The sequence below is a fragment of the Solenopsis invicta genome, chromosome 6 (genome assembly GCF_016802725.1).
Source record: "Solenopsis invicta isolate M01_SB chromosome 6, UNIL_Sinv_3.0, whole genome shotgun sequence".
In the NCBI taxonomy this organism is placed as follows: Eukaryota; Metazoa; Arthropoda; class Insecta; order Hymenoptera; family Formicidae; genus Solenopsis; species Solenopsis invicta.
The window spans coordinates 22,669,979-22,697,487 of record NC_052669.1 but is presented as its reverse complement, the minus strand read 5'-3'; the positions used below and the strand labels follow the sequence as shown (position 1 = coordinate 22,697,487).

The 27,509-nt window shown below is 32.9% G+C and overlaps 2 protein-coding genes across 6 annotated transcripts in view; one reads left to right on the top strand and one right to left on the bottom strand.

Annotated features, from left to right (window-relative positions):
• The window catches only part of LOC113004002, a 152,797-nt gene that overhangs the window by 51,391 nt on the left and 73,897 nt on the right, over positions 1–27,509 (top strand). The window contains exon 3 of the mRNA XM_026135863.2: positions 17,712–17,814. Within this exon, the coding sequence (XP_025991648.2) occupies positions 17,712–17,814 (103 nt within the window). The remainder of the gene's footprint in view (positions 1–17,711; positions 17,815–27,509) is intronic.
• LOC105202514 (farnesyl pyrophosphate synthase) lies at positions 10,977–20,834 on the bottom strand. Of its 5 annotated transcripts, none has more exons than XM_026135858.2 (8): positions 20,519–20,834; positions 20,098–20,139; positions 15,064–15,215; positions 12,732–12,872; positions 12,321–12,524; positions 12,058–12,222; positions 11,450–11,662; positions 10,977–11,389 (listed from the first exon to the last, which is right to left on the bottom strand). In XM_026135858.2, the coding sequence occupies exons 1-8, from the start codon at positions 20,544–20,546 to the stop codon at positions 11,189–11,191; spliced, it is 1,146 nt and encodes a 381-aa protein (XP_025991643.1). In that variant the 5' UTR covers positions 20,547–20,834; the 3' UTR covers positions 10,977–11,188. The 5 variants fall into 5 exon arrangements, with proteins under 5 accessions (XP_025991643.1, XP_025991644.1, XP_025991645.1 ...); XM_026135859.2 differs by having other exon boundaries at positions 11,189–11,389; positions 20,270–20,831; XM_026135860.2 differs by lacking the exons at positions 20,098–20,139; positions 20,519–20,834 and adding an exon at positions 16,081–16,224 and having other exon boundaries at positions 11,189–11,389.

Below are 27,509 nucleotides of genomic sequence, written 5' to 3'. Positions count from 1 at the left end.
CGTAGCCACGAAAGGTAAAACTGTTCGAAGTCGAAGTTTCCTACCGCCGCGGCGCGGCGCGGCGCTCTCAATTGTGCTACGGGGAAACTCCGGCTACGAACTTATATCGCCCGACATCGAAGTGAGATTTAAAGTGATACAGCAGATCTACTTTCATTGTGTCTTAATGCAGGAGTTTAATATAAATTTTTATTTAAGGATGTTTTGGGGTTCTACAATACTAACTAAAAATTATTAAAATTCAAAAAATACCAAGGCTTTTTACATTTAATATTTTCTTTTTCTATTACACAAAAAAAAAATGAATTCTTAAAGAAATGCATGAATGCTTTAATCTACAAATATTTTATGCTTAGAATAGCGCCAAGAATAAATAATTTGCGATTAAGTTATTCTTAAAACAAATTACATTATTCTTAAAACAAAGCAAAAAGATATTCTACATTAAAAACAAATTTTACTTTATTTAAATAATAGAATTGCGCCCGTTTAACATTAAATACGCTTGTATTAGGATTATTTTTTCTTCAATGTAGGCGGGTCTGCTGCAGCGGATTCACTGCACATTTTACTCATGTTGTTTGTGGGTAACAGATCCACTGTAGCAGATCCGTCGCGGCACATCCGCTTGTGTGTACAACCGGCGTTTCTCTATTGCTGTGATAAAGTCGGCTGTCTGTTATTTATGGACGTAGATAGGACGGTCCCGTAAGATAGGCGGCACGCCGCGCACCGACTGGGTCGGTCTCCCCACTCTCTCCTTGGTCATTCAACTTGTCCGAGGCGCACGTGCGCCCCGTCGGTCACGTGCACCTTGAGCAAGTTGAATGACCGAAGAGAGTGGGGAGGCCGGCCCAGACGGCACGCGACGTGCCGCCAGTCTTGCGGGACCGTGAGCGGTCAACAACCCGAGTGGGGTACTTAACAGAGGTGTGCACGTAATATGGAGTCTCTCTCGCTGCGCGAGACTACCGTCTCTTGATCAACGACTTTTAGGGAAATCTTGCATTGCAATACATTACAAACTCTCGTAACTTATTTGCAAGGTTGGATAATTAAGAAATCAATCCATCATTAGATAAGGCCCACTTTAAAATTTACCACTTAAAAATCCGCTTTATGCCTAGGATGTACGCCTAAAAGATGTCATAGGAAGCAGGTAAAGAGAGACTAGAGAACTGAAACACGCAGTAAGACGTTTATTTAATGCAATATAAACTTATGATGGAATAAATAAATAACTAAGAAATAAATCGTTTTTATAAAAAAAAAATGCTGTAAAGTTTATTAAATATACACTATTTTATAGTTTTATCATCATCATCATTATTTTTGATAGTTTATTAATATGCATTATATATTATATATTAATATTAATATATGTTATGGTATTATTCAACTTCTTCACTGTATAGATAAAAACAAACATATATTTATAAAATATATATTTTTAGTACTTTTTGTTATTTTATTTTTTTTACTGTATACATTTTAAATTATACAAAGTTAAAGGATAACATGGAATTTTGCTAATATCGCTCCTTAAATGCTAATTCCTCAACAATACAGTTTTTTTCGAAGTTTTTATGTTGAAGAAATTATTTAATAATAAAATTTATTGTGGTTTTACCGTAAATCTGTAATTTACATTAAGCGTATTATAGATTTTCAGTGCAGCAGTCTATATGCGGAAGAGTTTTGTATGCGCACATACATTTGCATATATTCTACAATATTTTCCCTTTATTCTGAATCAATGTATAATTTTATAACAAAACATTGTTTTTAAACAAAACCAGTTTTTTAAAGCTAAATCTATACTTTTGTAGGGAAGGATAGCTGGGGGCACATTATCATTTTTGTTTTTTTTTCTCGACTTATTATTGCAATGTCACCATATTTTTTATAAATAATATTCCACGTAATAAATATTTCATAATTTGAATATTTTATAACTAAGTCTAGAATGAACAGCACAAATGTAATCGTTATGAGTTTCAATAAAATATTAAAATTAAAATATTGATTATTAATGGAATTAATGTACAAAATGTAAATGGGGGGGAGAGGAAAGGCCGTATTATTCGTTTCCAATAATAGAATAATTTATGAAATAAAAAATTTTTTGATAATACTTTGAGATGTAATACAATCTTAACCACGTTTAACTTACTTGCATAATAGTTGCATGTTAAGTAAAAATAAATGTATTATTGTCAAAGCAACAGCATTATTTAATTGTTTGTCGTTGGGATGAAAAAGAAAGTATTTTTTCAATTAGCAAAATTTTTCCAATCTATATTCATAAATTCTGTACTATTATACGTTGATTTTTGATTGATATTAACGAAGAAAGATTCGCTTTATCGACTCGCATTATTCGGAGAACTATGCGCGCTGCGCTAATCCGTTAGCATTATGCCACGTATAAAGGGGATTTATTCAAATTCCAGCGGCATGAAAGTTGGCTGAAACCATTGAGGTACTTGAACGCTCGCGAGCGGCTAATTAAAAGCAGAAGTAAAAACAATGCTGCAGGTTAGCGGGTGGTTGAAAGGGCCGCAACCGCCAGCTAATGCGAACGAGATGCGTCCCACTGATGAGCTCGCACAATGGCGGGATTATCGTCGGCCGGGTGATTTTACATGAATACGATTGACAAATCCGTTAAAAAGCTCACGTCCCCGCGAACAGGACGAAAATATGATCAGCCGCATAAACTCAATTGTCTCGGGGAATGCATCGAGGAAAATAATTGGTTGTTTCATCAATGCGTCCGCGGAGTAACCCGTTTACGAATCCCGCTGATAAAAGCACGCGGTCGCATTGCCTGTCAATTTTAGCGGACGTTTTAGAGAACGGTCGACGGATATATTCTCGAAATTTATATCGGCGCCAGCACCGCTCATTAATTACGCCGATTTGAAATACCCGAAATTTCCGTCGGAACTCGCGATCCCGAAGGAATCTCGACTATCTTAATTTCATTCACGTACGTTTACTATTACAGCGTCGTAATTGTTGTAAATTCCTGTCGCTTATACTTGCGATTATTTCTTGAAACATCGTGATACTCGAGACAAGTGTCGTATCAGGGATAATCATGAATTAGAATATTAAATCGTATATAGGATATTATTATACGGAATTCTGTTATTATAGTACTTAACAGGATCCATTCCTGCTTCTGATTTTTGTCTTGCGCGAAGGATGTTTAATATCTATTTTTGAAATATTAGGAATTTGACAAAAATTTAACAGAGTGTATTATTGTTACACATGTTTGGAGATTTATAAAAAAAAATTCAGAATCGATTTATCGAGGTAATCAAAAGTTATAATAATTTTGGTTTGCACTGAATTTACCTGTTACTTTATGGAAAACATGTGATCGCGTTGATTCAAGACTAAAACAGATATTAAGAAAAAATGATAGGAATTAGTTTAAAATTTGAAGAAATATATTTTAGATGTAGAAGAATTATCTGATTTAATAATTTTGAACAAGTATTGAATAATTCAAAGGATACTAAGGACGTACTACAGCAAAATAGAGTGAGGTTTGTTGCCAAAACCAAATTTTTTGTTGCTTTCTTCTTTGGAGCTGGTTCAGCATTCAATTTTTAAATATCGATAACTTTTAACTCGTATTATATAAGCAAAATATCATTAAGAAGATATTTTAATCTGGAGCTCGAAAAAATTTATTAATTTAACAAAACTTTTTAAAAGAAAATTATTGCATACATGTTTTTCTATGTCTTTACACATCTACTTCTACATATTTAAAAAATATTTACAAATTTTGGTATGGCTAAATGTTTATTACTTTTTGTATTATGTAAATTTAAAAATACATGACTTACAAATATACATGACTTACAAATTCGCTAACACGATTTCTTAGAAATTACTGAAGCTAACTTGAAAAATGTTTTTAAATTTAAGTAATATAAATCCTAATAAATACCCAGCAAATAAAAGTAAATTCAAATGAATTAAAAATTATAATTTATTTTAATTTATCCAAGTTCATGCTTTGAAGTCTCGGAGTATTTTTGAATTTAAATGGACTTAAATGGATTGATATACGAAATGCGATATTCATCATTTTGAATTCAGGATGGATTCATGTTCCCATTATATTATTTTTTAATTCAAATGAATTGAAATACGAAATGAGCTATTCATTATATTGAATTCGGATGTGTTCATATCTATATTATATTATTTTTGGATTAAAATAGATTTGAAAAATCTGAAGCGGGAGTTTGATAATGTCAAAACGAATTCATCCATTTTAATTCATTTTTGTTTACTATTTAACCGAATTTTTTGCAGATGTTTACACTGAAAAAAGCAAGTTTGAATTAGACTAAATTTTCTCACTTTAACTATTTACGAGTATGTATTAAGTTAAATATATAAATGCTTAAACTAAAGTTCAAGTTTCTATGTATTTAAATTAAATGCATAAATACTTGAAAAAATTTAATCAAGAAATTTAATAAAGTTGAAAAACTTACTCAAGTTAACAGCTTTTCTTTCTCAGCGTACTAAATATACACAGGTGGATGTGTAAAGGCACAAAAGAATGAGTACAGCAGTCTTTTTTAAATTTCCCAAAATAGGCGACCTTTAATAGGCGCGCTCTAGGCTACCACCTTTAGAAACAATAAATCTATTCTCCGGTAAAGCGGGAATTGCTGTCCACACTCGCTAGACAAGAAGAATCGTTCCTCTTATCAATTATTGATTTCCAGTGCTTTGGACTTTCGAGTGCTTTGAGCTATTCTTTTAGTAGCTAAACCGTACAAGGTGTCCGATACCCGATATAAATCGCGTGTGCTCGAGATCGCTATTCTTTTAGTACGAATGCCCGCTACCGCAACTGTTCGCGAGCTCTCGCGAATACTGAAATCACTTGATTGCATACGCGAATATCAATGAGTTTTTATTATACCGATGCTTTCCAGTTGGAAGGTACGGCTGGTTGCAGAGTATTGCACCAGAATAAATGGATAGCGTATTCTTTTTTTCATGTCGAAGAATATTTCGACACGTCGTTATAGCGAAATTGCGATTTATAGGCGATGTCAGACGAATCGGTTGCGGGCCAGATCCTTTAAAATACGCGCGATTAGCCGTGTATGAAATAAACATGAACGCTTGCCATCCACGTTATTACTTCTCTCCCCTGTATCGCCGCCGGTATTCGCCGGGTACACCGGCTTACTACCCATTAGCGACGCTCTAAGCCATTTAATCGTACGGTACACCTGCCTTTCCGCGAAGTCTCTTAACGTAAATTAATTAAGGTACCCAGACCAGACTTTTACCACGGGAAAGTAGCTGCCAGGTTATAATCAAAGTTTCTTCGCGTACCAGAAAGAGGCAGCGGGACGTTGCTGCGGGAGTTGGGGGAGACGGACGGCAGGCTTACAAACTGCAGCGGATGGGCCGACGCGGCGGCGCGGGGCGGGGGAGGGAGAGAGGAAAAAAGGAGAGAGAGGGCACGAGGGGGAGGAAACATAAAAGAGTAACGCGCCGTCGGGGGAACTCGCGCGGGGAGATGGAAAAAGAAAACCTTACGCGGCATTACTCAACCTCTATTGGATAGAAATAATGGCGCACATAAAGGAGAGTCCCGTGGAATGGACGACGAAGCGTTCGCGTGTTTTCCCGGCGTATACACCGGTCACTTTCGTCCTCCGCCCTCCGTCCTCCGCCCTCCGCCCTTCGACCCTTCCGCGCTCTCGTCCGCTCGGTCCGCCTGCAGGGTGGTACACGTACACACTCGCGCGCGTTTCCGGTCACTTTCTTTTTTGCCCATGGGGTCGTCCCGCGACGTCGCGCGACACGTGCAAGGTCCTCCCGCCGCATTGTGTCTCGCAAAATTGGCCGGCTACGTGCGGGGGTCGCGTAAATCGCGAATAAGAAAGACCCTTGGTGCACCGTTGCGCTCGGGCATGTTTGCGAAATAGCATAGCTGTTACTTGCGGAAAATGCGATACAATGCGGCGCTCGCGGAAGCCGGGAGGTTCAAAGGGCCGCGTTTTACCGGAAAACTGCGGGGCGTCCGACCGATTCCTCTCCACCCCCGTATAAACGGAAAACAATCGAGTCCGGGCAATAGACAGTTTTACTTTCGAAGGCGCAACAAAGCACCGACACGAGCACGTTTTACAGACGCGAGGCGCCCTTTCGTCGTCGTCGTCGTCGTCTGTTGCAGATTGCGCCACGTAATCGGGAAATTCGCGATTAGACATTCCCGAGAGCTCTTCGCCGTCGTCGCTCAAAGTCGCGACCCTCCCGCCGAGCGACTTTATTTCGACAAATTGAGGCATTCGCGAACCACGTTCGATCGGCTTGGAGAGTGATCGTTAAATCGGCCGCTCCAATGTAATTGCAATTAATCTCGGGGCGAGGCCTTTTCAAAAATACTTGGACGCGACACTGCCGGACGGCCGGCCGTTCGGTCGGGACCGTTTGCGGGACCGTCCTCCTTGCCGTCGGCGCGGCGTTAACCCCGCTCTTTTCTTTTTCGTCCATTACATTAAATTGCTCTCGTTACTGTTATTAAGCGGCACTCACGCTCCACTTTCAAAGACTGCGCAGCGCGGCACGTCGCAGGGGCGAATTACATTAGATTATAATTACACATTCGCTTAACAAGCGCTTGTTAGCCTGTCGTCGCGCCGCGCTGCACCGAGCCGCGCCATGTCGCGTCGCGTCGCGCCGCGACGCAACGAAGTTTTTCGCGTAATTTTCCCTTTAACGGAACTGGCAATAAAATTTATTTTATACCGCAGAGGCCAATAAACATGCAACAAACCGGCGCGACGCGCGCTTTGTGCGACGTAATTGGAAACGAACGCGCGCACTCGCGCGCTCGCTCGTCGCATCTCATAGCTGGGGCGGTGTAATTTTCGAGCTGTGTGTAAAGTCTTGCACAACACGAGAGCCTTATTAACAATAACGCAATTCCTTCGTCTGAATAAGGAGTAATGATGATGTAATTTCATTTAGTACCCTTTAGGCGGAATTAAGGTAATCACTCCAAAGTTTCTCGCGACGAGCGTTACGTGCGCAAGTTAACACGTTCGCGCTTGAATTTTAAGAATGAAAGCCAGAGAACGTTTAATGGGACTTCGTGACCCACGGAAGTTAATTACATCAGTCGCGTGGTACATTTAATCAAATTTCATTTGCGAGCTGCAGCGACAGGCTCAGGTGGATGCACAACATAACATTTACAGGTTGCAGGAGTAATTATGGATTTCTTAGGGCTTAATTAGAATTCCCTCCCGCTGCATTGCGATCAACATCTTAAATTCACTCTTGACTTTAAATTATTGTAAAATAAGTAGGAGGAAAGTCGCCAATACCGACGTAAGCTTTTTAAAAGCGACATCTTTTATTTTTCGGAAACTGAACATTGCATTTCATTAAGTCTGATAAAAACGTAATCTACTTCCCAGCGAGAAATGATAATGAAATTGACATCAATGATGATTTCGACATGTTCATTTCTCACTTTGAATTGAATAATTAAATAAGTAAAAACCCATATCTATTACATATATTGTAGCTTTTTTCGGTATAAACTTTACTAAAAACAAATTTTCCAAAAGAAAATAAAATCCGCACAATTTTTTTTTTTCAAATTTCGTAGTTTAAACAATGGTGAATATGCTTTTACAATATTAGATTATTTTACATATTGTAACATTTTGAATTTGTTTCATTCGTTTTTCTGTTTTATTTTTCTCTAATGTAATTTTAAACGTAAAATCGGGATACAGCGTAAACTGGCCTATCTATCGACAAAACAGATTATGGTCGGTATTCACAGACCGGTATTCATAGTTTATTCTTGTATTTAAAATTATCTCAAGTAGGGGAGATGGGGGCTGAACGCTTCATATTTAAAAATTTCGAAGCTACAATTTTTCAGACAGTTAATTATTGTTATTATCTGTGCAGACGTGACAAAAATAATCTTGCTCTACACATTAATGTCTACTGTGATCCTGTTGATCATAGTTTTGTTTTGTAATAACCAAAATATAAACATGCAGCCACATGGCCATCTTGCCTCGATACCGGAGTCAATTGGCTAAAAGCTCGGGGCTTCGTATAAAATACACGCAATCTGCACCTTGAGCAACATTTTATTAAGTAGAAATATTTTGCAATAAATAAGTTTTTGGTAGTTATTTTACTTTAAAAAAAAGAGCAAAAATATGTTTTTTATAGTCAGAATGTAACGATTTTTATTTTTTGTTTACACTAACATAAATTGAATTTCATTGTTATAGTTTATCATTTACATGTGACAGGTTGTCATTCACTTGATATCATTAAAACTAAATGTACTAATCTGCTGAGCATTACGACGCTTACCGTTGCATATGAGCCAACTGATCTCGACCGTCCATCTGCTTTATTTCAATCACGTTTTGTGAATAAAAATTGCATTTATTACCCAAAATAGTATATCATACGTTTGCAAGAAACGTCACTCTAATTAGTAACACCCCACACAGCACGAAGAACTCTCAGGGAGCTCCCAGGGAGTCTATCAAGTTTTTGTAAGCTTTATTTGAACTTCAAAAGAACTCGCACGGATCTCCTGCGTCTATTTTTGAGAACTCCCTGAGAGCTCCATTTAAGCTCGTAGAGAATTAAAAAATCAATTTTTTTTTTAGCTTCCTGGAAGCTTCAAAATAGTTTCCGGGAAGCTCCATACAAACTTCTACCCGGCAGCTCCTACGTCCGTGTTTGAGATCCTCTCTGGGAGCGTCATTTATGTTCGCAAGGAGTTTCATTTAAGCTTGCAGGGAGCTTTTTTCGGAAAGAACCACACACAAATTCTATGTAAAATTGGATCCCGGTAAAATCAGTTGATTCTTTCATATATTGTAGCTTATGATCTGCTAAACGAAACATGTAAAACTTAGAGCAAAAAAAAGCGAACAGTTTTTGTGTTTGATTTACATACAGTCGCCAACACCTTATTATAAGATAGTCGATAATTTTGAAACAGCTAATCCAAAGTGGATAAACTTATAGTGCTTTGAAAAGGTCTTGACAAGGGCTACAAAAACATGTAAGAAAAAATGGAAGGTTTACGTACGATTATACAGGATGTTCTATTTTAACGTTGACATCAAAATATCTCGAAATATACAAAAAATATAGAAAAATGTTTCAAATAAAAGTTGTAGAGTTAGAAAGGAAACATAAGAGGTACCATTGATTTGATGTTGAATGGCACCGCAAAGGCGTCAGGTCAAAATCATATCAATTTTTTTTTAATGAAATCCCTATCCAGAATCTAATAGCTGGTGTCAAGAGCTTTTCAAAACACTGTAATAAAGTTGTTTTTCATTTTAGTACTTTCCGAGTTATGAGTCTTGAAAGTTACAGTATAAGTACGCTGTAGCTCTCAAGTCTCGTAATGCTATAATGATTCTTTTACAAATTTAATAAACATTAATAATAATTAATCAATGATACAATGATTTAATTTAATAATTATGCAATTATTTTATTTAAATAAAATAATTAAAAAAACTTATTAAATTAACAAATTTATGATTAATTAAAAACGCGGAAAAGAGGCTTCTAATTAGAAGCTTCAGATTAGATAATATGCCAAATTAAAAATAATTGTTTTATTCATACTAATTAAATAATTTAAAAAATTATTAAATTTTAATTAGGGACTTTAGATTAGATAACGTACCAAATTAAAAATAACTTAGAGCGTTCGGTTCATACTGTTCTACTTCTGTGAATGTTCAGAATTTTATAAAATACTTTGCAGGGACGTTTTACAGATTATAAGGATTAAGAACATGCAAAAAAAATTTCTTTTTTTTATCTGACACAGTTAAATACCTTCTTAATAACAAAAAGCAATCAACTAAAAGTTTTTCTCGTCAAATTTATATTATCTAGACCTTTTATATCAAACACTTTAACGATTTGTGCCTGATTAAATTTCATCAGCTTTTTTCTCAGGAAAAGATGGAAGAGAAAAACTGAACGGAAGTTTATTCTATATACGTATACCCGGTATATTGAATAGCAATACATATGTATATTCATTTTGTGATAAGAAAGCAGTTTACATATTACATGCTAAACACATGCGTAAAATGTGTTTAGCACGTAAATATCGAATGGTTTTCTTAAATTTAAACTGTAATTACTATTTTGTATGCTTTTATTTTTTTTTTTTAATTATAAATGAGGAAACATTTAAATGAAATGATTAATGATGACTCGTCTTTGCCGTTTTTTTCGTTGTTATTAGAAATTATTAATAATATTTAGTTTGAAAAATAATAAAATATATCGTATAATTTTAACATTTTACAATCCGTGTACATGTCACATTATCCGATTGAAAGAAGTTACAGTTGTGATACAAACTAAGTGATTACAAACTAACCTGATACCAACATTTCTTATTGTAAATATATGTGCCGATAGAAAAACACTTATTAAAGTATCTTGTATTGTGTGTGTGTGTGTGTGTGTGTGTTTTTTTAATCAAGTTCAATATTGTTACATAACAATAGCACTGTTGGCCGTTAATTAATTGCAAAGTGTTAATGTTAGATTTTTTATCGAATAATGTTATACGTAATACATGAAAAAATTTTTCATTTATGTATAAACAATACAAATAATTTTCGTAGTTGTATATGTGTTACATGCTTCTTGTAATAGAAAATCGTTAAAAGTTGTCATAGTACAATATATAATTTTTTGTTATAACAAATTATTAAAAATTTTTCCAAAGCAATAATTATGTTTAAAAACTTTTATAAAATATAAAATTTCCTATCCGCGACATTAGAAAAGAGATATTTTATAAAATACTCGAGCTGTTTTATAAAATAATTGATTGTTTATAAAACATGGAAAACATTATAAATAATTTAAGAAATAATAATATCAAATCCTTTAAAAATTTTTAATAATTTTTTCGAAGTAAAATATTTTTCTGTACATAAAACTTTAAAAGGTCCTTTGATATTTTTCACTTTAAAATAACGTTTTATACTCTTGGATATTAATGCAGAATACTTCTCATTTCATATTATTAAATACTTTAATGTGCATAAAGTATATTTAATAAAATATTTAGGTTTCTTTTTCTTCAATAATTATTTTATGATTTTCTGTGGTAAATTTTCTTCAATAAAAACTGGTAAAGACTATGTAGAAGCTTGTCTGACACCTGTTGTATATGTATATTTAGTAGTTTATATGACTCTTCTTCGTATATGGAATAAATGTTTGGTAAATCCAGATCGATGAAGAGTTGTTTCACGCGTTTGGTTTTCTCTGGATCTGAATCTCCGTAACATTCCTACGCAGAGAAAAATAAAAGATTGACATAACAGCGTGATGAAATAATTCATCTACTCACTTCTAAAATTTTACGCTGTTCCGGAGTGGCGCGTTGAAGAGCTACAATAACCAGCCATGAACATTTCCCCTCTTGTATATCAGTATTATCTTTGCCAGAGACTTCTGTATCTCCAAAGCAATCTAAATAGTCGTCTTGGACTTGGAATAAATGTCCCATTTCTAACAAAATGGTTTTTGCTTGTTTATACATCTCTGGGTCTTTTATTCCAGCCTATCAAGTAATGTTCATTATTACTATTAAAGCAAATCAGTCTTTTCGTGTATAATTCCAGTCATAAATATTTCCTTGGAACGTTATTGTTTCGACATTAAGATCAAATGTTGTTGATTTAAAACTAGCGAAAACTCGAAATTTTTTTAGTAACAAAATGCTGCATAGAGAATTTAAAGCGAGTTCGATAAATTTTGAACGTTTTTAATATATATATGTGATATATAATAATTTTATTAATATTATTTTGGAAGATTAAATAATTTATTAAAAAATTAATTGAAATTGTAATAAAAAGTCAATCAAAATCAACAAAAATTTCTAAAAATTTTGATTTATTTTCAACGTTGTTTTTGTAAACTATTTTTGACTGGGAGAAATCTAAAGATTCTTACTGATTGCATTGCTGCGGTTACTGGCAAAATAAATGAATAATACGCCGTTTTATATTCGACAATGGAATTATATCGATTTATCGTGAATAAGTCCAGATTTGGCTTTTTGTTTAAATTGGTAGAGAGTAAATCTAAACATTGGCCCATTAATGTCTTCAATATAGTCTGAAATATTTGTATATATAATTGCTCGGTCGAAAGAAAAAGAATAGATAAATTAGCATGACGTATTTATAATCGGAAAAAAAGATATTCTTACTCACATCGTGGAATGTTTCTAGTAAATTAACGTAGTAGTCTTTTCCTTTAAAGTACTTTTGAATTAGATAATAAATAGAGTTCTCTAACATTATGCCATCATTGATTGCTATTAAACCTATATTATTGTTTCGGTACCAACATGGTTGACCTCGGCGAAGTAACGATCCGTCTTGGATGTCATCGATCACGAGGAAAAAAGCTTGCATCTGTGTAACAATAATTGTCGACATTATTATTTATAAATATATGTATATATTTAATTTTAAACTTTATATTTTTAATTAAAGTCGCTCATTATACATTATACTGTCTTTAAAGGCGTAATAAATTGAAATGTCATATCCCGCGTTTGACTCATTTGAATTTGTAAAACATACCAGTATCATAAAGAAAAGAAGAATAAAATTACACACCACTTCCACACACCACGCTAAAATCCGTACTGCACGAATGTTTTCTTCTGTAAGTTGATCACTTGGTGCTAGTAGCTTATAGGCATAAACTAACGTTAAAGCGCGAGTTTTCTTTCCTTTTGGAACATTGTATTCTAATACCTGTAACAGAAATGTTTAATAAAATGTGTAATAGAATGGTATATCAGTCTGTACATTCGTTTAAAGGCTCTAACCGAATGAGGATTACAATCCCCTCCTCAATGGATTTGTCTGAAATTTGACGCATTTTTTTGTCATTTTTTCGTCATTAAAAAAAACTATGTTTCCCAAATTTTCAAATCCCGGACTTTTTTCTATCGCTCACAACCTTAAAAAAAAATATGTTTTGGTAAATAATTTTTTACTCTGCGAATTTTTAATGAATAGATTTGAAACTTTAACTAGTGGTGAATGTTATTCAAACACATAACTACAAATTTTGGTTTTCTATTTTGACAGGAAATTCTAATTTTGCAAGCTGAAAAAAAAATTTGAAATTGTAATATCTCGTCTTTCATAAGACTTGCTATTTCTATATTTTAATTATTTTTATGCAAACTACCTCCTTGATTTATTTCAGAATTTTTTTCTATGAGAACACCGTTAAATACCTCAAAAATTGCTTTTTTACCTTTTTCGGCTATTTTTTGTGGTTACTTTTGCTTGTAAAGACTATTTTGTGGCTCTGTCCGATAACTTTTCTATTCTCAACGGGAACAGAGTCCATCATCAAGCATCATTAACCAATAATTTCAAAAAAATCACGTTTTAGATTTTAAAAATATCACATTTTTACTTGTTTTTGTTATTTTTCGTGTATTTTTAGCGTGATTTTTTAATCTATGACCAGATCAATTCGCTACTTTTTATGCAACTAGATAATTTTTGCTATTACTCATCATAATTAAAAATGCCATCAAAACTTTTTTAATCTCAAGAACAACATATTTCAATAGGTGATGCTATTCTAGCAAACACAAAGTTACCGCCGTATTAGTGTTAGTTGTAATTTTCCACTCAGCAATGTTACATAACACTCTACATGTTACATTTACATTATTGAGTGAGAAATTATACTAACATTTACATAACGATATTTATATTTGCTGGAAATGCTTTTAGAGCATAAAATCTTTTTCTTTTCAATGTGTAATATCTAGTTTGGGAAATATAAAACATTTACAGTTCAAATCAAATTTAACTCTTAAAACAAGAGAGATTATTTATTTGCTGTCTGCAACCTCATTAAGAAATAATTTTTCAACGATTTTAAAAATTATTCGATTAATATTGTTAGCTTCAATTATTTAATCACAGTATACAGAAACTACAAATACCTATTTAATTTGTGTTAAATTATTCATGTTTTTCATATTTTTTTCATAATTTCTCACATTTATGTAAATATCTTGAGTACTACTATATAATCTTAAACAGATCTGTTCTTTATTAAAAGCTTAATTTGATTAAACGATATGAGCACACAGGTACTTTTATTAGTTACGTAACAATTTTTATGCTTATTATTTTGCATTCTATTAATTGCAAACTTCTGTTTGAAATCAGTTGATGAATTCAGTTCTGTAAAAAATTTATTAATTATTAAACTGAATTTGATTTGAATTGTAAGTGTTTTGTAATTCCTGAACTAGATATTATACATGAAAAAAAAGGATTTTTTGCACTAAAAACATTTCCAGCAAATATAAATATCGTTATGTTAATGTTAGCATAATTTTTTATTCAATAATGTAAATGTAACATGTAGAGTGTGTTGTGTAACATTGCTTAGTGGAAAATTACAATTAATATTAATACGACGGTAACTTTGTGTTTGCTAGAATGGCATCGCGGACACCTATTGAAATAAGTTGTTCTTAAAATTAAAAAAGTTTTGATGACATTTTCGATTATGATAAGTAATAGCAAAAATTATTTAGTTGCATAAAAAATAAAGAATCGATTAGGTGATCGATTAAAAAATCACGCTGAAAATATAAAATGAGCATATATATATATATATATATACACACTCATTTTTTCGGTATTTTGAAATTTCAATTCTGATTCATTTTTATAAATTTGTATATCGTTATTATACGTAAAATTTTATTTTAAATTTATATATTTATAATTATATTGCGAATTCAATTTTAAACTATGTTTATATGTAACATCTTGAAAAATTTTATTCTAAGCTCGATTGATCAATCCACAAATATATAAATACATTAATAATATAAATTTTTATCTATCTGCCTTTTATCCGTATCCATAATTATTCTATATTAGTATTTGTATAACTACTTACTTTTGCCATCCACGTGGTAACGTCGGGAATATTTAAACTTTTTGTTGCATCCATGAGATTGCAAACAACATCCGGCCACACTGCCATCAATTGATCTTCTTCCTCCATCATTACCCACGTCATTTGAGTAGAATGAGCCATTTGTTCTAAAACTTCAACAAATAATAAACAACAATAGTCACATCATGAATAAAATTGTGATCAACTATACGTTTCAACAACTTAACACATTTCGAGACAATCGCGTTTAAAGTTTGTATTGAAAATTTTATATAGATAATGTGCAGCGTTTGGTTTTCGCTGTTGAAACTCCTTGAATGTTCAGAATTTTTATAAAATATTTTACAGAGGTGTTCTACAGATTATAAGAACATGTAAAAAGTTTTTTTTTTATTTTCTTTGACCCGATACAATTGAATACCTTCTTAATAACGAAAAGCGATGAACTAAAAATTTTCTTTGTCAAATTTATATTTTCTATACTTTTTTGTATTACACACTTTAATAATTTATGTCTGATTAAATTTCATTAGTGTCTTCTTCAGAAATAGATGAAAAAGAAAAAAACTAGACATAGGTTTATTCTATGCTTCGATATATATACCCGGTATATTGAATAACAATACATATGTATGTATTGTTATTTTGTGATAAGAAAGCGGTCTACACTCTTTGAATGTATTTTTCGCGTAAATATCGAATGATTTTCCAAATTCAAACTGTAAATTACCATTTTTTATACTTCACCTACTTTTTAAGAAATGTTATGTATCTATGAAGGTAATATCAAGAGCAAATAAGAAAGAGCAGGATAATTTAGAATATTATAATTTAGAATTTAGAAACTTACGGCATTAGAATTTAGAGCATTAAAGATAAGCCTTTCAAATTTTCCGGACACTGATTCATTCTTTACAAGCTCATATTTTTTTATTTTTGAAATAATTTTAAAATATTTTTATATTTTTGATTGTTAATAATGATATTATAATTTAAAATAAAATATATGATAGTTACATAGATAAGTGTCATTGCCTGCGACACGGCCACGGGTAAAGATGCCACGACGGATTTGGCAAACCGTTAGTGACTCCACTGTTTCCCGTTTTCGATGACTAGATCATGGTATATAAAGACAAGAGTATGCTTAGACCACTGCGCATTTCCACCACTTTTGTCAAAGCTTACGTCATACTCGTATGAAGTCGGAACGAATCGAATATGATCGTTGGCGTGTTTGGGCGCGATTCATTCAAATACAATTACTTGCTTCGTATAATATAACTTTATTAAACATAATTTTAAAAAAATTATTGATTATTGAATTATTTTTTGCATGCAAATACAATGACTTGTAACGTGAAAGATTAAGTCAAAAAGTTCTATTTCTAGCATCCTGCAATAATTTAAAAATACTTGTTTTTGCAGATGCTTTGCATTTTCTTAACCTAATACGTATGTAAAATAAAAAAAAAATATAATTGTTTTGTTATTGCTTTTTACATATTCATAAGTTAATAATTGTAAAAAACATCCATTAACTTAAAGGAAACATAATACATATATAAATTAGATAAAATATAATTCTCTTGTTATTGCGTTATTACATGTTGGTAAATTAATAATTGTAATAAAGTTAAAATATATTAATACATTTTATTATAAAAACACATTAATATATTTTATTAAATTTACATACATTAAAAATATATACATGTGTTTAATAAATTTAATTTAGTTTAATAAAAGCAATAAGTTTAAAAAAAGAGAAAAAAGGGAAAGAAAAGAAAAAGCGACATAAAAAGATAACTATGTTCATTAACTTTAAGTTCCTTTAAAGTATTGAAAAATTTTCTTTTTCTTATTTAGTTATATTACATATACATATGCAAAAATATATTTTGATTAAAATGACCGAGATACGTGTATTAATATTGGTTAGGCTCACGTGCTCACTCTTGGTGTAATAAAACTATTTTTAAGCAATTACCAAGCAAACTCATTTCAAGACCAGTTAAACCCTGATAAAGTTCTTGCGCCATGCCTAAGGACGCATTCTGCACGATTCTTCTTGTCACTGAAGATGTTCCTGAAAATCATAGACGAAAACAAAATAAAAATATCAAAATTACTAATAAAAAACCTGTTTTTAAATATTTGCATAATAATAACAAAATTAAAATTAATTATTAATCCAAATTTTTTAATTAATTAATTAAAATTAATTATTATTTTTAATAATATAATTTTTTTTCATAAATAGTCAAAATGTCTGCTCAAAATGCTTTCATAAATAACTACTACAGAATCGATGTTTAAAATTGCTGCTTAGTGTGACGTAGGCTTTGACAAATTCCTGATTGGCGCTTTCGGAAATATGCGCAAGAGCATATTTGCCTTACTCTTGTCTTTATACCATGGGCTAGATATTTTGACTTTTATTATTTATATTAATACGCTGAAGATGACTCCAAAGTGAGTCGATTGTAATAGAAATGAATAAATGATTGTATATTAATACGTGTAATTGCGCACTTTTTACGCTGACTCTCATTAGCCTATTTCTAATTTAATTAAATAATATTTTATATTTTATATATTTCAATTAATTACATAATTAGATTACTTTATGTCGTGAATTTTTACAGAGATTCAACAACCTTGGCTACGCATCCGTTACATGTCCGGACACCTTACCTTACATCGAAGTAGAAGGTTTCTGGGAATTTTCACAGGAATATATATCAACTTGTAAGTATTTTGTACATATGATTTATATGTAAAAGAAAAAAAATGTAGCATTACTGCTATATCGCTCTGGCGAAAATAAAGCAAGCGTAAAATGTAAATTGAAACGTCGGAACGTAAAAAAAGCATATGGAAAGTGTGATGAAATGTTAATCGAACTCTTTATAAACCGTAGATTGGAACATTGGAGCATAAGACGTTTGTATGACGCTTCAAGAAGAAGCCTTCTATTTTTGCCAGGGCGGTTTGAGATTTATTCTGTCATGATGCTCATTTTTGCTTAAAATAAAAAACTTAATTATTGCAAAATTCAAAACGTTATTGTAAAAACTGCTACATTGTTTGATAAAAGAGACACTTTCTGGTTTGTATTTGTTTTCAAAGTTTAATTTCCAATTTTTTTTAGATATAATTTAAAAACAAAATAGTTTGTCGACCCTCTCTCTCTATTAGTTATGTATAATATATATATATCGATATCGAAAAAACTTTCATCGCGTTTCCAAGTGAACGATTTCAAATCCGTCAAAACGGTTTACGTCATAAATTTCCAATTTATCAATAGTGGTTGTGGCCATATTATCCACATATAAAATATCTGATACCACTCAGGAGATGATATTTATTCGCGTAAACATCGGAAATAATCGGAATTATTGCACGACGTTACAAGCATTTTCTCTGCTCCACAACTTTTTCCATTCGTACTCGAAATCATGTTTTCGCAATTCGTATCGTTTTCCGAGTAACAAATATCAATGCAAATATCAATCAAGTAAACAAGGCGAGATTCAAAGTCCAGAAAAGCAATATACGCCGCACGAGCGTTCTGAATGAAAGAATTTCATTTCTTCTGTTCGCGTGTTTCGGCCACCGGTGCGGCGAATCGGCGTTTGCGGCATCGCGAATGAATTTTAATTGCATCCACGATGCAATCGGCGCGATCTAATTGCGACAATTATCGCATGCGTAGGTACGGTTTTGAGTTTGGCTTTCCCGCATTCGATCATCGAAAATACCTCGCGTTTAAATTATATCCTGGTCGTTGCCTCCGCACACTATCGATCGAAACAAGGGCTCGCGCGATTTACTCTATAATTTATTGTAAAAGCAAAAAATCATTGGTCTGCGGCTGATCATTGCGATTGCGATTAAACGCAAATACCTTCGCTGTTGTTAAATGCAAATAGTTTCGCTGCTGTTATTTTAAAATTTTTAATGTACATTCAAAAAATTTTGAAAAAATTACAGATTATTTTATATTGCATTTGAAAGTAGTAGAAAAAATTTGGCGACGATATTCTGAATAAAATATTATTTTAACAGGAAGTGGACACGTGATTTAACGAAAATACAATTAATAATGAAACAAGAAGTACTGAAAAAATTTGAACTTTATTTATTTTAGTACTTAAAATATTCAAGATTAATTTAAAAGTTTATTGAAATGCAGAAATTGGCTCTGTAAAATAAACAAAATTTATTTATTTGTTTACAAAGTAATTAAACAAACAATCACAATAAAACTTTGTATAAATCGTTTTGAATACTTAAAGTACTGAGATTTTTCTTAATGTTGTAAAAAATAATTTAATTTTTAATAATAAATAGAATAAATAGACTATCAAAATATATTATTAAATAAAAATATAATCTTATTCACATAACTTTTATGTATATTATATATATATATATATATATATATATATATATATATTTAGATTATCTGAAATGTTAAGGATGGTTTTTAGCTATACAATACAAGCTAAAAGTTATTGAAATTTATAAACTGAAAGTTTTTAGGTTTATTTTTTTTTTTTTAATCAACAAAAAGTTTTTGTCACAAATGTTCAAATTTTGATCCTGAAACTAGCTGCAAAGTAGAAAACAATGAAACATTTGATTTATAATGATCATTGTAGCGAAGATTAGTATATTTTGCTGCAGTTTTAAATAAATAACCTTTAAACGAGTATGTGGATCTAAATGAATTTTTGCACGAGCATTTAATGGAATTTTATTAGTATATGTAAAAATTTTGATTTAATCAATAATGCCTGTTTCTTCATCAAATTTGCAAACAAGTACCATAAAACGCGATTTTACGAATCAAGAGTAAACAAATAATTAAATAACTTTTAAACCAATAAGTGAATTATGTATAAATTTTCTGCAGATATTCAATGTAAAACTAGAATATTCCATGAAATTTTTATATTTTTGACAATATTTTGAGATATGACTCACACATCTTTAATATCAAACACATTTCCAAATTTTACTTACTTTGCAGCAATCGAATTTCCGATACATACATCCTTAAAAGCGCTGTAACATAAAAATGAAAGAAAATCGTAAGAAATCGATTAATCGAATTATTGTGAGATCGCTATGGTAAAATCAACGATATTTTTCCGCGAGAAAATTGGCTCGTTTGGAGCACGGACTACTTAATTACCCCATTAAGCTTTGTATGTCTGAGAGTCCGCAGTATTATGTAATACCTCCTCGAAGCAGCACGAGAGCAGCCATCTTACCATTAATTATCCAACTTTATCAGTCATCGACGAATACTGTTCGTGACAGTAACTCCACTTTGCTAGCCGGCTGGCTTACCACATTGCTGCCTCGGACGATCAGCGTACAAATAAGTGTCTAGCGCAACGCGCGCGACAAAGCGTCCGCGTCCCTGAGAGCCGATAATTACCTTCCAGACAATTTAGCGCGTCGCACATTCACAGGGAACGACGGGCCCCGATACCCGTCACAGACTCTCCGACATTAGGAGCTAACTAGGACGCGTAATCTAGGATCCGCAGCGCAGAGCGGCAGTAGCGGTAGCTACAGCAGCCGCAGTAAGCACGTCTCGTCTCCCCTCGCCGTCGCGTCGTGTGTTTCCTTATCGGCACCCGAGGTGGAATATCACCCTTCTGCGCGGAATCCGAACGTTAATATAGCGGGCCATCCAGCTCGCGTCGAGCGGCGACGCGCGGGCAACTTGTTCGCCACTTTGCAGGCCGCGTATTCTGCGCGAGCACGCGACGGGTCGTCCTCGGGATCAGAGGCGGAGCCACGACCCTGAAAATCGGCGAATTTCGAGACCCTGGCTTCCGACCCTCACCGCAGCAGTGAGGCGCGCGAGGAAGCGGCAGCAGCCCGTAGGGATTACACGAACCGCCGCCGCCCGGCGGTGGCCGATTGCTTGGCAAATAGGATTGTGCAGCCAAACAACTAGTCTAGTAGTTACGTGAGATTGTATCGCGTTACAATAGCAATGAGCGTGAGCGGGCTGCGTATGCCCGTTCGGTGGGATCGGCTACTACCCCGGCTTCTTCGCGCGTATTTGCATTCGTCTACGAGTCCGCCCCGTCCCGCGAAACTGGGAGCATATGTAACGAGATCTCAAGCGCGGTGTGCGCTCAGTTTCTGAAAGACATTTCCTGTAGAAATACATAGTCCTCGCCCTGTACTTCGTTTTTCCTGGAGCGCGCCTCGCTCGCTCGAGCGAAGCAGCTTTCCTCGAGATTCTCAATATCATGCGAAAATTTCACCCGGCACATGGCACTCTCCTTCCTTCCCGCCTCACGCCATGTCAAATCGATATATTGGCTCGCTATGTTTGCCACGCGGGTTACGCGAGGTTGTTCTTTACATCCTGGAGCAGCGTTTTATTTCGCGGAGAAAGTCAAACATTTATATAAATTTATTTAAAATCTTTGAGGGAGCGGCGTTCGCTTTATCGTACTGTGACTCGGCGAAATTCGCATAAATTTGCATATGACACTTCTCGTTGAATCGGAAGGTTTTCATCTCCTGCATTCAAAGAAAAAAAATTATATCAATAACTGTAAGGTGAACAAACGGCATCTCAACTATGTATTACAAAGTTTTCATAAAGACAATAAGTTATGTGAAAATGCAATGATATTAATTATTTTTAGTAAAATTGTTGAATAAACTATAGAATAATGGTTATTGCAAATGTATGGGATGGAAAAATTGAAACGATTGAAATTCGAACTCGGAACCTTTGTTCTTATTTCTAGCACTTACGGTACCATTGCTATCACTGCTTTATTGCTATCATATAAGTTAATCAACCGTACGTAAGACGGATGTATGTAATTGTCCTAACTTATTAGCGTTGAGTAGTAACTAGTTAAAAGTTAGAAATTAAATAATAAAGGTAACTTTTAACTTAAATTAGTTAATTTTAAATGATTTATTTTTTAACTTTAATTAGTTGTTCTTTAAACATATAAATTTAATTTATTAATTTTTTCTTAAGCTACAAATTTATTTACGCGAAAAACAATATTTCAGATAAAAAATATTTCTTCGTTATTTCATATAAACTTAAATATCAAATAAAATCTATTAAATTTATTTGTTTATCTACATTATAATTTTTTGGGGTAATTTAACTTTAAAAAATTATAAATGTCTAATTTAATATGAATTATGCTTTTCATAATTAACTTTTGATTTGAGTTAATTTAATCTTAATGTAGCTTGTGAATTGAATTAGATTTTTTGCTCATTTTGTAACTTTTAACATAATTAAATTAATTTTATAAGCCATTAACTTTAACTTAATTTAGTGAAAAAAAATATATATTAACTTACTAAACTCTGCTTATTTGTAGTAAAGTCTATATAATTATGCACTTCTAGTTGAATCAAGTTCTATATTCACAGAAAAACATTGTATCAGCAACTATAAATTGTTCTATTTTACTGCAAATTTAATTGTTGCACAAATATCGTTGCTGTAATAATATAAAGAATTTTATAATTATTACAATTAAAAATTTAGTTGCAATAATTATAAAATAGTTTATTGAACTGTATATATTAATCCTACATATAAAACTTGTATAGTTGAAACCACATAAATTTTTCTCGAAGTATATCGTTACGTGATAGTATGTATCTTTTATGTATCGTTTATTTTTTGTTTTTTCGAGAATTTCGAATCTCTTAACATAAAAATTATACAAATAATAAGGGATGTAGGGATGACTTTTTATTATATTTTTATTATGCCGAATAAGAGAAGCAGTTCTTCACTCACTATTCTTATCCTGGAGACGCGAATGCAGAGTAGGGAATGCTCTATCGTGCCAGCACGAGCCCGCGACGGCGATATCAAACGTGATTTACGGCGCGAATAAATCTAACGGTGTCATTCGACGGTAAACCTAACAAAAAGCGACGGTAATAAAAGCGACGGTATGCGACGAGATTATTGCTACAGCGCCGTTACACGCGGCCGCAGAGCATCGCGCGCGAATTCACGTACGTTGTCTCGCAGCGTACTCACCAATTTTCTGGCAAGCGAGATTCCACGATGTAATAACTAACCGTCCATAAAGAAACAGTAATGTCGCATTATTTTTGCCGTACGTATTCAATCCGTCCCCTCGACTCTCAGCGGCGGCGGCGGCGGTGGCGACGATGATGACGACGACGACGTTACATACGAGCACCGGCTCTGCCCCGTCGCGAGAGATACTCGTTAAAAAAGTTATAAAAGAGGATACGCTTTGCGAACAACACGTGCCAACGGAGGATATAACCGCGATAGTTCTCCAGCGAGGCAACAAAGATTGCTAGCGACTATACATCGATGGCTTCGAATACGAAACGTCTCCTTATCGTCATGTCCTGGTATTATTACCGTGCTGGTGGTGCATGCAAAATACGAATATGAGGGAACTTTTCTGTAATGTCGATAGCGAGTCGGTGCAGCTACGACAATTCCAGTAGTTCGACAGAATCAAAAATCGATGTTGCAATATATGAAAAATTTCTCTTTTATACTACATTTTATTCATTTATTATATTATGTCTTGTACACTCCATTTTCCAACATAGGCAGATATAGAAATAACCATAATAAATACAATATTAAATGTATGAAAAACAGAGGAGAATTGCTAAACGCATACCGATCGTTACACGTCAATATTTTATATTTTTATTTTATATAAGTAACATTTAGTAACGAAAATATGAGCAACGAGAAACGAGTAATGTAGGTAAAAATATAACAGATTACGTTTTGTTTTCTGCGTGCTAGCAACACTTTAAATTATCAGATACAACTAGTATGAATTTTTAATTTATATAGCTGATAATGCAATTATGCAATTTTATCTCGAATTCGTATAAAAGGTTTATTGTAAAACATTCTATATTTATTGCATATTTGTAATTATAATTAAAATTAAATTGCTATTTAATTATAAAATCTATCAAGTTTCTTTTAAATCATATCGCCACAAATTTTATTACGATAAACGATATGAATAAGCCTGATAAGTAGCGACATATAAATAAAACTAACAATAGATGTGTTCATAAAAACAACTTCAATATTATTTTGGTGTGTTTAGTTTTTTATTATTATTATTTATAAAATGTCTAAACTTTTTCTGATAAATTATTGATAAAAGTAGTATTATTTAATAATTCCTTATTTTTTAAAATTATTTTAATTAATAAATTTGATACTTTTAAGGGCGATAGGAAATTCATATGTACAATTTAAGCAACCAGTTGCCTGAATTGTACCTATGTTTCAAAAAAGCTTATAATAAATTAATTTGTTTTTGATGGAAGGTTAAAGGTTGCAGTAATAGGTACTTAAAACATCTACAATTTCCAAACGTTCATTTACATACAAATCAGTATACTAAATGAGAAATATAGAGGAAAAGGTTTATTATGAGCCACGCAGGTATTATGGCCACTCGTATTATCTCCGTTATTAGGTAACGAATTGCTAGTAATTACTTATGGAATCATTCGTTTAATTGCCTGCCATTATGTAGTGACGCTAATATGCAATACATAATGCAATAGTTAATATTTGTTATAAGGCATTTTTACTTTTGAACATTCCGAAACTTTTCAAGATATATTTTAGTATTTAATTCCATACTTTCTCATTCTTTTTAAATTTGAACGTATTATCGCACAAATGTATGTACAATCAACTGTTTTTTTTATTTAACTTTTTTTATTTAACTTTTTATTCAATTATACCCATTTTGAGAGACCCTTATGCATTTTGATGTCTCTGTAGACCTAATACGGCTTCTTCTGCAAAGTTTTCATATCAAAGTTATTCAATAAGCTGATTGTAGTTTTGTTAATTTATTGTTAATTTTTATAAATAATATTTATTAAAATAAATATGTCATAACTTCGAATCTAGAATAATAAGTTTGAAATTTGGACCCGATAGAAATGTCAAACATAAATATGCGCGGCGCGTAATTCGTATAAGCCGGAGATTATAAAAATTATTATTCAGCACAAAGATCCGCTGTGACCGACATAGGCCGTCTCATATTTACATTTGAATCCAGAATCTACTTAAAAACAGTTTAATGAATGTAATTGTTAAGTTTTTAATTAACATTATTAATTATTAACAAAGTTATTGTATAAAATGTTATTGAGTGGTTTATATACCACCTTCTACCATTGACAAAAATGATTTATTATAATTTATTATAATTTATTATAATTTATGTTTTTTATCAAGAAGATACGATTGAGTATATTTTGGTGAAACCAAGCAGAATTTCTGGTTATTATATAGAACGAGGTTTTATAATCATAACGTTTGAACCTTACTAGAATTCTAAATCAGGTAATTCCTAAGAGATTTCTGATTCGTCTGTTCTTGAGCAGACTGATTGAATCTATTAGATTTCTACATAATGCAAGACTGTTTGCAGTGCGATACGCATTTGGCGACTCTTCTCTAAATATATAAGACACCCCGTAGAATTAAACAGTTGATTGTAATTGTGTAAGCATAAATCGCAATTACAGACAATACTGTATTAAGGCACCACAATGGAGATTCGGTTTGCGAGCGGCAAATAACAGAGGGAAGCATTCTCAACGGAGGGCAGCGTATGTGTTCAGAGGTCCTGCCGTGACCTCGATTTCGTGCCTTCGAGGGGAGGTAATGCTCACAATGCATGAGATTGTTGGCGCACAGAGACAACTGGCGCATCGTGACCGCTCATCTTGGTAGCTGGACCACGACGGCGGCGGTGACTATCGATCTTGGTGACTGTCTCTCCTCTCATTCTCCCACCGTCTCTCTTCTCGTTTCTCATCGGTGTCCTCGGTATACCCGTTGGGATCTCACGAACTCACGTAGCAATCGCCTATGTGGGCCGTGAAACGCGAGCTTCACGCCGACTGGACGCGAGATTTCACGGATACGGCATTGCTCCGTCTCTTAGGGAAATGTCACCGATCCTCCTGGATTATGTCGCCGGATTTCCGCTCTGTGCTTCCATCGACGGAGGATTATTTCGCGAGAGTACTCTCCTCTCGCCCGATGCTTTCGAACCTACATCCAGCGAAAGAGTGCCAGTATCGTAAAATGTATCTTCCGATATAATATTTTACTTGCTTTCTAACTGGAAAACATCGGACAATACAAATATTTTCACGATTAAAAGTTCCTGCGAGTCATCTCGCGATCGTATTGTCTATGATAAAAATTAAGTGAACTTCCGAGGAAATGGTAATATACTCTTAATCTACTTGTGCATCGCGTAGTATCTCTAAATTCGAGGTAGTAATTTCTAAATGGAAATGACATTTTGAGTTACACACTGGTAAGAGATATTTTGTCTGGTATATTAGCGCGAGGTGTACGGAATGCACGACGTGATAATGAATTTAGCATGAATTTAGGAGCTCTTTAGCACATTATTCACAATTTCGGTATTCGACACTTTAAACAATTCATTATTGTGATTAACTGTACTGATGTGATAGAGAGAATCTGACACACTAATTACGTTTTTATTTCAACACGTATCTTCATTTTTTGGGTAATATAGTGCATGCTTAAGAGTAGAAAGGAAGGTATTATTATGGTTCCTCATTTACATTTCATCGAATAACTTTGTTAATAATCAATATTTTAAATTGAACCCTCAACGATTATATTCAGCAAACTACTCTTCAAAATTATAACATATTTTTTCGTATTAAATATTATTTATAAGAATGTAGCAATATTTCATAACAAGTCGAAAAAGAAAAGGAGGCAATAATATATAAATTTAAGAAAATAATTTTAATTTTAAAAAATACAGTGTTTTGTTATAAAATTATATGTTTATTTAAAATAAAGAATAATTATTGCAGAATATATGCAAATGTACACAGATACGCATACGTAACTCTTCCACATATACATAGACTATAATACTGAACACCTGCAATACATGTAAGTTATAAAATATCAGTAAAACTTATCGATAACTACTTTGATAATGAAAACTTTGAAAAAGAAACTCTGCTAGATCTATCGAGACATCAATACGCCTAAGGGCTCACATAACAATAGCAAAAACCCATGTTATTATATAGCTTTGCGTAACTTAAAAAAAATGTGTACAGCCGAATGAATAGTTGAATGACAAAATGACACTCAAGTGTAATTTGTATGATAACGTACTCAAGCTTAAAAATGATGAGAAAGTCTGTGTAATTAAATGTTAAAGTGTACCTTGAAAAAGTTTCGAAATGGTCGAAGGTAATAATGCCTCGTAACAAATGTCAGCTTTGTGTATTGGCATATTAGCACCACTACATCTCACGATAGACTATTAAACAAATAATTTCATAAGTAATTACTAGACTTCGTCACCTGA